The sequence below is a fragment of the Cynocephalus volans genome, chromosome 18 (genome assembly GCF_027409185.1).
Source record: "Cynocephalus volans isolate mCynVol1 chromosome 18, mCynVol1.pri, whole genome shotgun sequence".
NCBI lineage: Eukaryota > Metazoa > Chordata > Mammalia > Dermoptera > Cynocephalidae > Cynocephalus > Cynocephalus volans.
The window spans coordinates 10,428,963-10,443,702 of record NC_084477.1 but is presented as its reverse complement, the minus strand read 5'-3'; the positions used below and the strand labels follow the sequence as shown (position 1 = coordinate 10,443,702).

General features: G+C 39.4%; 1 protein-coding gene across 1 annotated transcript in view; it reads left to right on the top strand.

Annotated features, from left to right (window-relative positions):
- Positions 1 to 14,740, top strand: part of DNAH14 (dynein axonemal heavy chain 14) — a 338,933-nt gene that overhangs the window by 51,819 nt on the left and 272,374 nt on the right. The window contains exons 13-16 of the mRNA XM_063082910.1: positions 178 to 223; positions 317 to 414; positions 9,794 to 9,960; positions 10,661 to 11,005. Of these exons, the coding sequence (XP_062938980.1) occupies positions 178 to 223; positions 317 to 414; positions 9,794 to 9,960; positions 10,661 to 11,005 (656 nt within the window). The remainder of the gene's footprint in view (positions 1 to 177; positions 224 to 316; positions 415 to 9,793; positions 9,961 to 10,660; positions 11,006 to 14,740) is intronic.

The window sequence follows — 14,740 nt, the reverse complement described above, 5'->3', positions numbered from 1 at the left end:
ACCTCCTTAATCAGAATCTGGGGATGAGGTATACTGCTTGAATACTGCCTTTCAAACAACCTCTCCAGTTCATTTTTAGGATATTTGGAAATCACTGACATATATCAACTTGTCATTTAGCTGATATAAATATCAATCAATTTTTTATTCTTTCTTTCTTTCAATGGATTCTAATAGACACAGAAATTGCGACTGAGTTTGAGAATAAACACATGTATGATAAGTAAGTATTAGACATTAAAAATTACAAGTAATTGTATTTTTGTGTTAATTACTAAATTCTCCTAAAATATGCTTTTTTTGTTTTCTATTTTAGAACTTCGGAACTGCCTACAAATCTCTTTATAGATCCCAACAGATTGGAGTTTTCAATAAAAATTCAAAATATGGTGACTAACATTGAAAAATGTATAAGTAAGTATTTTCAAACTTTAGTAAGATCATTGTCTTTTCAGGCAATATTTTATTAAATTTAGGCATCTGATGCTTTTGCCCACGAATGTGGCAGGCATCATAGAATATTGGTAGATCATAAAGTCAGTCTTTGGGATCAAGCAATGTGAATTTGGAATTATTTGAGGATGTGTGAATTATACACATAGCCATAGAATGCATAATAAATAGAATTAGGAAAATGGCCCAAGGCTTAGATGTTTTTAGTCATGCACTACAGAATTTTATGACACAGAACAAATGAGCAATATCTTCTAGTCATAGCATAGCAAAGATAGAGATTTTAAATAATTGTTTTCCAGCTATGTGTACACAATCTGAAATTTCGTGGCAATTACTAGCCTGACCAAAGAATTGATTCCTTTCCACAATAACTTTTTAAAAGGTCTTAAAACAGAAGGGCTCCTGGCAGCTTCTTAAATGTTTCATCATTCTCCAGTCATGTCTCCATAGTTCGCTGAGTTCAGAGGGCCCTCTTTCGAGCCTAAGCTGGTATCTAACACATTATTTGATTTCTTTTTTGCAAGCCCCGGGAATTCAGTCTTTTTCACTATGTTGTAATTGCCACAACATATTAAGTTTCTTCTTTCCCAAAAACTTGCTGAAATTCAATCTGCATGTTTTTGAAATCTCATATTTATTTTAAAGTTTGCATTGTATTACTAAGATGAAACAGGCATAAAAGTATGGGTTTGTTTTAAAATCAAGAAATGCCACAAAGTTTTTATCATTCTTGACTCAGTCTGTTTTGAATCAGGTAGGTAGGGTGGTTCTTGCTGAGTAAAATCCAGAGATATTAATTTTTGCAATATTATACACTTAAAGACATAAACTGTGGTCTCTTGTTAGGATGACTCCCCCCCCACCCACCCTTTTTTCTCAGTAGTCCATGGATTTGCTCCACTGCCTTCCAGCTTCCAATACTGTAGATGAGAAATCTGATGCTGCTATGATTTGCCTCCCTTTGTAAATTTATTTCTGTCCAGTAATTTATCAGTTGGAGTTAGGAACTTTACTGCAATAAAGGTATATGTCTATCAATCTGTACTAATCTTTCTTAAAATTCAGGAAGGCTTTAGTCTGAAGAAATAAGTCTTTTATAAGTCTTTCCATATATTTCTTCTTCTCTTCACATTTTTTTGTTTTTCATCTTTGGTTTTTCTGGGTCTGCACATCACATCATTTCCATTTCTTTTTTGCTTTGTTATGAAATGTTCATACCATTTGATTTTTTTAAAGTTTCTATTGTAATTTGAGACATATGAGTTGCAAGCATAGTACAGAGTTCCTGTATACTCTTTACCTGCTTTGTCTATCCATAGTGTAATTATCAAACCTAAGAAATTAACATTAGTATAATAGTATTAATGAAATGACAGATTTTATTTGGATTTTAGTAGTTGTTTCACTAATGTCCATTTTCTGCATCCAGGCCAGGATCACACGTTGCATCGTTGTCATGTCTCCTAAGTCTTTTCCAATTTGTGCCAGTTTCTCAGTCTTTCCTTGTCTTTCAATTTATTTATTTTTTCAGTTTTTTATATCAATATGGACTCACTAATAGGTATACATGTATCTTTACATATACGTATATGGATATATGTGTGCATATATATTCACCTTGGAAATAATCAAAAGTTAAATCACCCCATCATTTCAACTACTCTTATATAATAACTATTTTCTCTTTGCATTTTACATTTATATTCATGCATAGTCAAATTTACATTCTGTGATCACTTGGCATTATATCACAGATATTTTCCAATTGCTGCATATGCATGTGCTCTCATAATTATCATTTAGATGGCTACATAATATTCCATTACATTAACCTGCCATAATATACTTAGCCATAAATTTACCGATAAACATGTTGGTTGTTCACAAATACTCATTGCTACAGGCAGTGATGCAATTAGTGTCTTCTGGCAAATTGTAGCTTCTATGGAATCTTCTCTTAGAATAATTTGATAAGAGTGAAATTGTTGGGTCAAAAGTCTTTTATTGATTTGTAGGAGTTCTTTTAGATTAAGGAAATTAATTTTTAATCTTTTAAAAATTTTTTAAAGAATGTTTCCAAGTGTGTTGTTTGGCTTGGTTTTATGGTGATATTTTTTCCCATGCAGAAAATCATTTATAAAGAATAACATTTTTAGAACCTTATTGAAAAGGCTTCAGGAAGGCCAATCTAACTATGGCATCATAATTAGAGAGGACTTCCTAATTATCATTATAAAAACGTTCTCCCACTTATTTTTTAATTCTATTGTAGTTTCGTTTTTATATTTAAATATATGATCACTCTGAAATTTACTTGGCATGTATTGTGAAGTAGGAGACTTTGCTTTTTTTTCCAAATGACTAATGATCTGTCTGTCCTAGCATCGTTTATTAAATAATCCATTCTTCACTCCCACTGATTAGGAATGCCACATTTGTTATTTATTATATTCTAGTGTGTTCTTTATTTCTGGACTATGCAGTTGATCTGTCTGTAACTCATGTACCAGTACTATACTGTTTTAATTATTTTGTAGCTTTGTAATATTTTTAGCATCTGTTAGCAGTCTCCTTTTTTTATTTCTTTTTTCCCCAGAAATTTCCTGGGTCTGTTGATATTTGCTTCAGTCTTTTGACTATAATACAATATTACCATTACTTATTTTATTGCTTAAATTGTTCTGGCTTTGTTTTTGGAAGAGCAGTTCTTTCCAGTTGGTTCCTTTGCGCTTTAACATATAACCCCATCCTTTTTTTGTGAACACTTTATTAGTTTCTGTCACCCCAAGATACTTCAGGCTGATCTTGTATTTTCCCTGCCTCAGCCATGGAATCAACCATTTCTTAAGAAACCTTGGATCCTTTTATTAGAGAATAAAATTTAGGAACCATTGTCTAGAAGCTAGATGTGTTCATTGCTATAGGAAAGTAACTTTTCCAGGCCCAATGGTGGAAAGATCTAGAAAACATGTGTATGTATACTAGCTCATGCATATACATACACATCTGTATTTACTTCTAATTCTATCTCTTTTTTTGTTTCTTTTAAACTGTGAGTTTATACTGATACCTTGGACCCTAATCCAACACCTCAGGCTTCATTCTAGCCTTCTCCTTTTCTTTATATGTAATGTCTTTCTCTGGCTATGGGAAATGTGGCTCACATAGTCAACAATATAGTTATTTATTTTTTATGCATGTAAAGTAACTTCAGAAGTGCTATTCCATACCTCTGTGAGAAAGAAATGTATCAACCAAAGTGCAGTGTTTATGTACAGTTATTTTCTTTTTTTACCTAACCTTTCAGTTTCCAGTCCAAACACTGTTTTCCAAAGTTACTTAGGTCAATTTCTTTCTTCCCCACCCCCGTTAGTGAGGTTATGTAGTTCATTTGTAGTATAGTTACATTAATTTGTCAGTCTGCATTTCATCTTCACTTCTCACAATATCCTGGTTGACTTTTTAAAGAAATTTCCCTCTTTGTGGGTACCATTTTTTGGGTTTTGAGAAATGATCAGTAACATATCCACCATCACAATGTCATACAAAACAGTTTCATCATCCCCAAATTCCCTTGTATGGCATCTTTGTAGTAAACCCTCCCTAACCCCTTATCCCAGGCAACCACCATAAGGAAAGTAAAACCAGTGTAAAGAACAGCTTAGTCAGGCTCACTTGCCTCCTATTTGTTACAAATGGGCATGATTCAGCATGGTTGTTAGAAACAAGTTATATAAGAGTAATGTAATTGCACATATGCGCCCATTTACTCATTTAGCATGTTTGTTGTAATTATGTTATGCATTTGGCTTGTGGCCGCTTGTGATTTAAGAGACAGCTGCTCTGAACTGCTGGTCGGCAGAGCAGGGAGGGCCAGCAGAGTGGGGGCAGAGCCTGAGCTTGTCTTGGAGGAATAAAGCATGTCTGTGAAGCTCATGTCTGAAGAATAAAGTATGTCTGTTGCATAAAGCTGCTAGAATCTTCTTTCAGTTATCTGACTCATGACCTGCATGGTAAGGGGCAGAAGGATCTGAGATTCCTGCCTGACAACTACTGATCTGTTTTCTGTCCATGTTGTTTTTCCTTTTCCAGAATTTCATATAAATGGATATGTAGCCTTTTAGGTCTGGTTTCTTTCACATAGAAAAATGCATTTAAAATTCATCTATGTTTCTGCATGAAATCGATAGTCTCTTCCTTTTTATTGCTGAGTTGTACTCCATTGTCTGGATGTACCACAAATTGCATATCTGTTCACATCTGGGTTATTTCCAGTTTGGGGCAATTATCAGTAAAATTGCTGTAAGCATTCACATACAGATTTTTCATGATCATAAGTTTTCCTTTCTCTTGAGTAAATATCTAGGGGTGGAATTACTAGGTCCTATCGTAGGTGTGTGTTTAACACTGAGAATTGCCAAACTGTTTTTGAAGTGGTTGCATTCCTACCACATCTTTTCAAAGAAGTTGCTCCACGTCTTCATCAGCACTTGATATTCTCAGATTTTAATTGTAAATTTTAGCCATTCTAATGGGTGTGTAGTGATATCTCATTGTGGGAATTTGCATTTCACTAGTAACTAGATGATACTAGGTGATGTTGTTTATCTTATGCTAATTTGCCATCCATATATCTTCTTTCCTCAAATGTCTCTAAATCTTTTGCCTATTTTCTTTTAATTGCGGTATTTGTTTACTTATTGTTGGGTTCTTAAGAGGTCTTTCTATGCACTCTGTATACAAGCCCATTGTCAGATATATGATTTGCAAACATTTTCTCTCGGTCTGTACTTTATCTTTTCATTCTCTTTCACAGAGCTAAAGTACTTATGTTTGATAAAGTACAGCTTATCAAACTTTTTTTTCTTTTATGGATTACACTTTTAATTTTGTGTCTAAAAACTCTGCCTAACTCAAGGTCACATGAACTTTCTTTTATATTTTCTCCTAAAGATTTATACATATTCTGTATTTAGGTGTATGATTCATCTAGAGGTGATTTTTTAAAAATTTATTTTATTTATTGAATATTTTTGGGGTTGAACATTGAGATATGTTGATTAAATCAATATTACTAGCATATATATTGTTACAAATCATAATTATTCTTTATGCCCCTTGTCTGATCTCTCCCCTTCCCCCATTCTCTCCCCCTCCCCCCTCTAATTGCCCTAGATTTCTTCTCTCCTTCTGAAAGAATAATGGTTATTCTGTTAACTTGTTGCCTATATGATCTGTCCAATTCTGAGAGATGTGATCAGGTCCCCCGATATTATCATAGAGCAGATGCATCTTCTGCTACTCTGAAATGGGTTTTGTGGAAAGAGACATCCTCTTCTTTTCTTTGTCTCTGCTGGTGACTCTTCTTATGTGAATGCACTCCAGTGGTTGGCGGACCATCTGTGTGATGGTTGTGGCATCTAGCCACTTTTGCAGCAGCCATGTTTATTGTGGTGGCTGTGGTGGGCCACCCACATGGAGGTGATGTTTTTGGTATACTCCTTGGCATTGGTGGTATGCCTGGTTGTGGGGTGTGTTTGGTCCCCTTCTCCATGCCTCTGGTCCCTGGGCAAGCCCCAAGGCACTGGCGCCATGTGCCTAGTTGTGGGAGAGGGGTCCAGTTCCCTTCTCCATGTCCTGGGTCCCTGAGCAGTCCCCTTCTCCAGCCTTGGGTACCCAGGTGGGCCCTGAGGTACTGGTGTTTTGTGCCTGCTATGGAGGAGGGTCCAGTCCCCGGCTCCATACCTCAGGGCACTGGGTGGGACCTGAGGCACTTGCTTGGTGTACCTGGTTATGGGAGAGAGGGCCAGTCACCTTCTGCATGCCTCTGGGCCGGGCGGGCCCTGAGGTGCTGGCACGATGTCCATGGTTGTGGGAGAGAGGTCCAGTCCCCTTCTCCTTGCCTCGGGTCCCTGGGTAGGCCCCAAGGTACTGTCGTGGTGTGTCTAGTTGTGGGAGGAGGGTCTGGTTCCTCGCTCCATGCCTCGGGTCACTGGGTGGGACCCAAGGTGCTGGCTAGGTGTGCCTGGTTGTGGAAGAGAGGTCCAGACCCCTTCTCCATGCCTCAGGTCTCTGGGCAGGGCCTGAGGCACTGGTGTGGTGTTCCTGGTTGTGGGAGAGAGGTCCATTCCCCTTCTCCATGCTCTGGGTCCCTGGGTGGGCTCTGAGGTGCTGGCATGGTGTGCCTGGTTGTGGGAGAGAGGTCCAGGCCTCTTCTCCATGCCCTGGGACCGTGGGAGGGCCCCAAGGAACTGGCTTGGTGTGCCTGGTTGTGGGAAAGAGGTCTGGCCTCCAACTCCATGCCCTGGGTTCCTGGGCGGGCCCCAAGGTGCTGGCGTGGTGTGCCTGGTTGTGGGAGAGAGGTCCAGTCCCCTTCTCCATGCCTCGGTTCCCCAGACAGGCCCTGAAGCGCTGGCTCAGTGTTACTGGTTGTGGGAGAGAGGTGTGTTCCCCTTCTCCTTGCCTCGGCTCACCAGGCAGGCCCCAAGGTGCTGGCGCGGTGTGCCTGGTTGTGGGAGAGAGTTCCAGTCCCCTTCTCGATGCCCTGGGTGGGCTCTGAGGTACTGGCATGTTGTGCCTGGTTTGGGGAGGGTGGTCTGGTCCCCAACTCCATACCCCAGGTCCCTGGGTGAGCCCCAAGGTGCTGGCTCAGTGTGCCTGGTTGTGGGAGAGAGGTCTGGTCCCCTTCTGCCTACCTCAGTTCCCTGGGAAGGCCCCAAGGTGCTGGAGTGGTGTGCCCGGTTGTGGGAGGGGGGTCCAGTCCCCTTCTCCATGCTTCAGGTCCCCAGGCTGGTCCCGAGGCACTGGGGCAGTTTGCCTGGAAGTGGGAGTGGGGTCCAGTCCCCATATCCTAGCCTCCTGTTCCCAGGCAGGCCCCAAGGTGGTGGTGGTGTGCCTGGGCCGGAACTAATTTTTTATCATTTGCTTCTAACAGGGGGGAACCAGTACTTGAGCTGTGTGGTTAAATTGCTACTTTGCTGCTGTTGCCCTAGGGAAGGCTTTTTGTGCAGCTCAGGGTTTGATGGTTGACCTTATAGATACTTCCGGCTCTCCAGACACCTGGTGGATCTGTGTTCTGTAGAATCTCTTTTCTGGGCCTGAGGCTTTTCATCAAAATGCACCCCATGCAATTCTGCATTCCTGACCAGTCTCCTCTGAGTGGTCCTGTGCTGACTGGGGGCAGATCAGCTGTCTTTGCTGTGCCCCAGTGTTCTCCCGGTGGGCCCGTCTCCCCCACTGCCCATGCTCCAAACACTTCCCATGAGATGGGCCCTGCGCTGGTCCCTTGCAATGACTCACCGGCCCCTTAACGGCTCCCTTTTTTCAGCTGTTCTGGCTCCTCGCTCCTTCGTGGGTCCACGGGAACCCTATTAGTGGTCTTGCTGTCCTGGGGGCCACCAAGGCCCTCTTCTCTCCTGCCGACTCCAAGTAGCTCTCTCTGAAGGTCACAGCTGCGTCTTCTGCTGGCTCCTGCTCCATGCGCTCATCAGCTTGAGCCTTAAAGCAGCTGTGGCCCGAAATGCTCAGAGCAGCTTTTTCTTTCTCTCATCGTAGTTTCTCCTGCCTTCATGAACTCCCTAGGTCTCTCCTCCTCTTCCCCTGAGCTCCAGCTGCCCCGGCTTGGCTGATGTTACATTTTTATACTTGTAAATTTGGTTGATTTGCGGGAGAGAGTGGTGCTGCGGACCATCTATTCTGCCATTTTGATTGGATCTGGGGTGATTTTTGTTTAAGGTGTGAAGTGTAGGTCAAAGCTGTTTTTTTGGCCTATGGCCATCCAATTGTCCCGCTAGACTATGAACTCCTTGACAGTAGAGGCTATGTCTTCTAATCTTTGTATCCTCCTGATGGTATAATACTCTCCACATAGCAGATAAATTTCAAATATTTGTTATCTAAATGATTTATTCTTAGTTTCTATTTTAATGATTCCTCCCCCCACCTACACTCAGTTTCCTATGAGTGGTTCTTTTGTTTCTATAATATTAAATCCAAACCATTACACCTGTCTATAAATTCCATCTATCAGTATAGAATACTATCCAACACTCACAATCAGCATCAGTTTTCAATTGTTGTAGATGTCATGGATAATTTTAAAGTGTTGCTTTCTTTTTTTTATTACAGACTATACATATTCATGAGGCAAGAGCTGATGCCCTCAACACCTGTGCCCAAGATATGCTGAGCATATCAGTGCTATCAGCATGCCCATCACCTCAAATTGCTACTATTCCCCCATCTCCTACCCACCCTCTCCTCAATGCTCCTCTCCCTCCCCTGCCCCAGCAACCTTAGGTCTGCTCTGTCCCTCTGCAAGTTCAACACACCACTATGATCTTCTTTACCTTCCTTCATTCACTTAGCTCCCACACATGAGTGAGGACATGTGGAATTTTTCCTTCTATGCCTGGCTTATTCCACTTCACATTATTTTCCCTAAACTCATCCACGTTGCTGCAAATATCAGATTTTCATTCTTTTCTATGGCTGAGTAGTATGCAATTGCGTATATTTATCACGTTTTCCTTATCCAGTCATCTGTCAATGGCCATTTAAGTTAGTTCCATATCTTGGCTATTGTAAATAGAGCTGCGATGAACATGGGAGTACAGGTGTCCCATTGACATGATTTCCATTCCTTTGGGTATACACCCAGAAGTGATATTGCTGGAGCATGTGGTAAATCTATCTGTAGTTGTTTGAGAAAACTCCATACTGTTTTCCATAATGGCTGTACTGTTTTACAGTCCGACCAACAGTGTAGAAGAGTTCCTTTTCCTCCACATCCTCACCAACATTTGTTATTCTCAGTATTTTTGATGATAGCCAGTCTAACTAGGGTGAGATGATATTTCAGTGTGGTTTTGATTTGCATCTCCCTGATGATTAGTGATGTTGAGCATTTTTTCATGTGTCCATTGGCCATTTGTATGTGTTCCTTTGAAAAATGTCTATTCAGCTCCTTTGCCTATTTTTTAATTGGATTATTTGGTTTCTTACTGTGTCGTTGTTTGAGTTCCTTGTATATTCTGGAAATTAATCCCTTGTCAGAGGTATAGTTTGCAAATATTTTCTCCCATTCTGTAGGTTGTCTTTTCACTCTATTGATTATTTCCTTTGCTGTGCAGAAGCTTTTTAGTTTGTATTATCCCATTTATTTATTTATTTATTTTCGTTTGTGCTTTGGGGTCTTATTCATAAAGTCTTTGCCCAATCCTATTTCCTGAGGTGTTTCCCCTGTGTTGTCCCTTAGTAGTTTTATAGTTTCAGGTCTTATAAAGTATTGCTTTCAGTGGAACTTGAGAATTATTAATTTTTGGATTATATATTTCAGCCACAATTACTCCTCTTTGCCAAGATTCTCGCTTGTCTGGCTTTATGGATTTGTTTTCAATTATGGATTTACCTAATAAGATAGAAGGTATAATGCCATATAAGAAGCAGAACAGATGGCCAGATTGTCAGATCCTTTTTGAAATGGATCCTGCCTATCAAAATAAGGTAAGTTTACAGTTCATCTTAGGAAATGTTTGGTTTAAGAAGCAGAAACTCACTGGAATTCTTAAATGAAAGGGATTTATTGAAAAATTAGAGTATCACCATTTATGGCCATTGGAAAATAATTTCTCACTTATCTCCCCATTTGTCTTCCCCAGAATCTCTCATATCTCCCCACCTCTGTGTCCTTTTTCCAACTTTGAAAATGAGCTTTCTCTTAAGGCTCCATCATGATGTTGACTTGAAGTGCCCCAACTCTTCCCATAACTATCTAACTGGGTATTTTTGTCCAAATGTAGAAGAGAATATAATTAGCTTAGCTTGGGTCAGGATTCTACCCTATCCAAATTAACTATGTCATGGATATTTGTTGAGGTCACATAATATATAAGACTGGCCTTTTCTAGAGCTATGCATAGAGCATATACTCTTAACAAGGGTCCAGCACATGGCTCAAAATAGTATGCTAATTATACAGTTAAATAGCCTAAAAAGCCTTTATGTGAAAGCCAAATATTAGAAAGCCATCCAAATTTCTTAAAATCTTATGTTTCCAGCATATTCAAATATTTAAGAGTTTTAATATTTAACAAAATGAACTACACTTAACACTATTTTAACAGAAACTGTTAGCATATCAGACCACACTTTTTTCACTCTTACCATAAAAATCTGATCGACTTTTTAATATTTTTATTTTCAGATTGTGAATCTCCTAACTATTATTGGTAATTCAATGGGCCTAGTTAATGTTTACAGCTGCAAGTTTATAAAGTATTGTACCATGGTAGAGAATGCCAAAATCATGAGTATGAAAATATCATCTATGGGAGAATTAACTTCAACAGATTTTAAAACTATACTAAATAAATTCAGAAACTATTTTAGACATATTGTGAATATGACCATTGAGAAGCGCATTGGTATTTTCAATGTTGTAAGTTTGGATTATCAGTCAGAATGCTTACCATATGTTGACAACGTCATACATATAAGCCATGCCCTCTTGCGATCTGTAATTGAAAAAAGGAATGCAAATCTTTTGGAAGTAAGTATTTTGAAAATTTCTGTAGTGTAAGAATGTTTCAGATTAGCAGATTATAATTTTAAGATATGTACTTAGAAAATATAGATGATAAGTACTATCAGAAAATTCCAATATGCATTATATTTGTTTATATCTTTGGTCAAATATCACTTCCTCCAAAAAACCTCTGATCACCACATCTAAAATTGCATTCCACATCATTTTCTGCCTCCTTTCCCTGTTTTATCTTTATAACGTGCATAACTACCAGACATTATATTATATATTTGTTCGCTGATAATCTCCTCCACTAAAATGTAAGTGCCACCAAGTTATGGAGTGTCCAAGATAAATCTTTGAATACAAATGCATATTGGGTTTCACTGTATATGACAGCTGACCTCTTCTCAGGAAGGCTTCTGGGTGGGCTGGTCTCTGAGACCACAGTGGTTTGGAGTGAGAAAGTATGAAAATCTGCGAGCACCCAAAATAACCTGACTCTTCATGAATTGTTTCTACCTATTACCCAAGTTAAGTTTCTAGGTTATAGATCGTAGTAGACCAGTTATTGTTTACACAAGCACTCTCAGTTGTATCTCAGACCTTCTTAAGGATATGAATTTTGTTCACTTATTCAATCAGATCACAGATATTAATTAAGCATAATTGTATGTCAAGCATCATACTAGGCTCCTGGAATATAATGGTTAGAGGGATAAACTCATTCTTGTACTTATAGAGTCTAATCTAGCAGAAAACTCTAGCAGGAGTATAATATACGTGAGGTCATAGACAATTTGCCAGAAAAACTTTTAACATCTAAAGGAGGAGTAGGATTTGGCTGGCCAAGGGGCAGTGGTGTGGAGGCACTGGGAGGAAAGGGCAAAATATTGCAGGAGTACATTAATTTAACTTAGATTCAGTTGTGTATGACAGAGAATAAAACAAAGATAACTGGTTTAAACAAGTTAGAAACTAATTTCTCTCTCAGGTAAAAGTAGTACATACAGAGAACCTAGGATTGGTATGATGGCTTCATGAAGTCATCAGGGACATAGGTTGCTTCTAGCTTTGTGCACATTATCCAAGTTGGCTGCCTTCCCTCTGGCTATCATATCTTCATTCCAGGCAGCATGATGGATGAAGGCAGCAAAGAAAAGAACCTCCCAGTTCCACTTTTAAGGATATTCCCCAGAAGCACCCCACACTTTTGCTTATGTCATATTTACCAGAACTTAGTTTTGTGCCCTCACCTAGGTGCAACAATGACCAAGAAAGGTAATCTTGAACGACTTGGAGCATGATACCTCAAAAAAGTTCAGGATTTGTTACTAAGGTGTGAAAGAAAATAAAGTTTATGTAAACAACACAAGCAGATTGTGTTGTTACAGGACAGACTGCCAAGAAACCTAGAGTCACTCAGAGGGTTGGAGAACTCAAAGATTTATTACACTGGTGGGCCCAGAAGAGTTCACACTCTGACTCCAGGCTTGAAAAGGATTATATAGGTTACATTCTTCTGGGGGTTTGGTTTTTGGGTTTTCTCGGAATCCACACGGTGGGGGGCTAAGCTGATACAAAAGGCAGTCAGTGCTACAGAAGTAAAGCAGAGCAAAGATACAGTTGCCACAAGTCTTTGGAAATAATACAACTCACTGCAAAACAAAAAGCGGAAGTACAGGTGCAGGTTTAAGTTTTTCTGGGCTTGTCCATATCAGTGTCACATCTGGAAATGGGAACAGCAAGCAAAAGGCCAGAGAGAGAAGGCAAGCCTAAAGACCTGAATGAATTCAGTTTGGTGGAAGTATGGTCTGTGAAAAGGGACTGGCAGGAGTTGAAGCTAGGAAATTGAGAGAAGGGCCTGTAAGCCATGTCAGAGACTGATCAGTCTTAAGACTATAGGAATCATTGTAAGGTTTTAAGCAGAGATGTGACATGATGCAGTTTGCATTCTTGTAAGGACAACTTTGGCTAGTGTGTGAAGAATGGATTGAAGTGGGACAAGACGGGGAAAGCTGATTCCGTAATCCAGGGGACAGATGATGGTAGCTTGAACTAGGCTACTAACAATGTAGAGTTTGAGACGTATATAGATGTGAGATATATTTAGGAGATGGAATCAACAGGATTTGGTGATCGACAATGTAAAGAATAAGAGAAAGACAAGAGTTAATGATGCTTTCAGGTTTTTTGCTTAGGCAACAGGGTGGGCACTAATGCAATGCATTGGAAGAGGGAACATAGTACTCATTCAATTGTATAATAATGCTCAAGTACAGATACCTAGATATACATGTTTGGGTGTCAGGAGAGTGTCTACACTGGAAATATATATTTAAATGATCAGCAAACAAATGGCCATTGAAATTATCAAAGTGAATGAGAATGCCTTTAGGTGGTGTGATGAGAAGAGAACTTACAACAGAAGGCTAAAGAATATGAACATTTAAGGGATTGCTAGAGGAAGAAGAAGGAACCATAAAGTATCTGAGAAGGAGCAACGAAACAGATTAAGAGGAAAACAAGAGTATTTTGAGGACGAAACCATTTAGGTTTTTACTGTTACAAAAAGTTTAAGAAATGATTGAAAACTGTCCGTTAGGTGAAAGGTACTGTGTGCTGCAAATAATTAAATATACGTTATATTTAGACCCACAAGAACCGCGTAAATTTTTTTTAAAAATTGCTCTATTTCATTTATGATTGCTTTCCCCAGCAACTGTTAGAAAACCAAAATATAGTGTTTATTAAGCAAAGGGTTTATTTGTCTCATGCAAGAAGAGGTCTGGGTGTTGGTAACCAGGGGTGGTACAATAGCTGGGATGCCAACAGGGAATCAGTTTCCATTGTTCTTTCTGCTCTTTTCTTCTTGATGACACTGTTCCCTCTCTAGGCAGGAACAGGCAGGAAGCACAAGAAGGTGTGTGCTAAATTTTACTTCTCATTGGCAGAACTGGGTTACATGGCCACCTACAGCTGCAAAGCCATCTGAGTGTGATGGCATGTTTTTAGCTCCTTATTCTCTATAGCAGAGAAAGCAAGCAAAAAAAATAAATAAATGGAATGGGCTGGGTTCTGAGTTAATCAGCTTATAGTATCTGCCACAGTCTATCCCTTTGGCTGCTCACACCCTTCTTCCCATATGCTGAGTTTTAGGGTGCATAGTAAATATTACTATCCTCTGCCTGAGTGCTGACCAACTGAGAAATAACAACAAGTTAAGGCAAAAAGAGATTAAAACATATTTCCTTTTTACTAATAAAATAGACTCGGGAGTATATGGTTTATATTTGTGTGAAATTAACCTTCCCAAAGCCGAAGCTCAGAATTAGAGACTCAACTCACCCAACACTGGTTGCCCTGAAAAGCTACCAACATCCTGGCTACAGTGAACCCCTCTCACTGTATAACAGTGAGCAGAGTAGAACACATAATCTTCATATACAAGTTGACTTTTGAAAGGAAGGGCTTATGCTTCCTGAATCAGCTTTTTGTAGCTCATGAATATTCATAACCAATAAAAAAAAAAGATAGCTGGCATATACCTTTTGTCCCTTCTTCCCCCTTCTTCCATTCTGCTGCTTTCAATGTGAATGAGATGACTTGAGTTCCATCTTCGAAAATAAGAGGAGGAACTACATGCTAAGGATAGTAGATTATAAAACTAAAAGCAGCATGGATCTCTGAGGACTTCATGGAGCAAAGCTGCCATATCGGTCCCAGGCTACCAGCCTCTGCACTTACAGGGAAATAAAC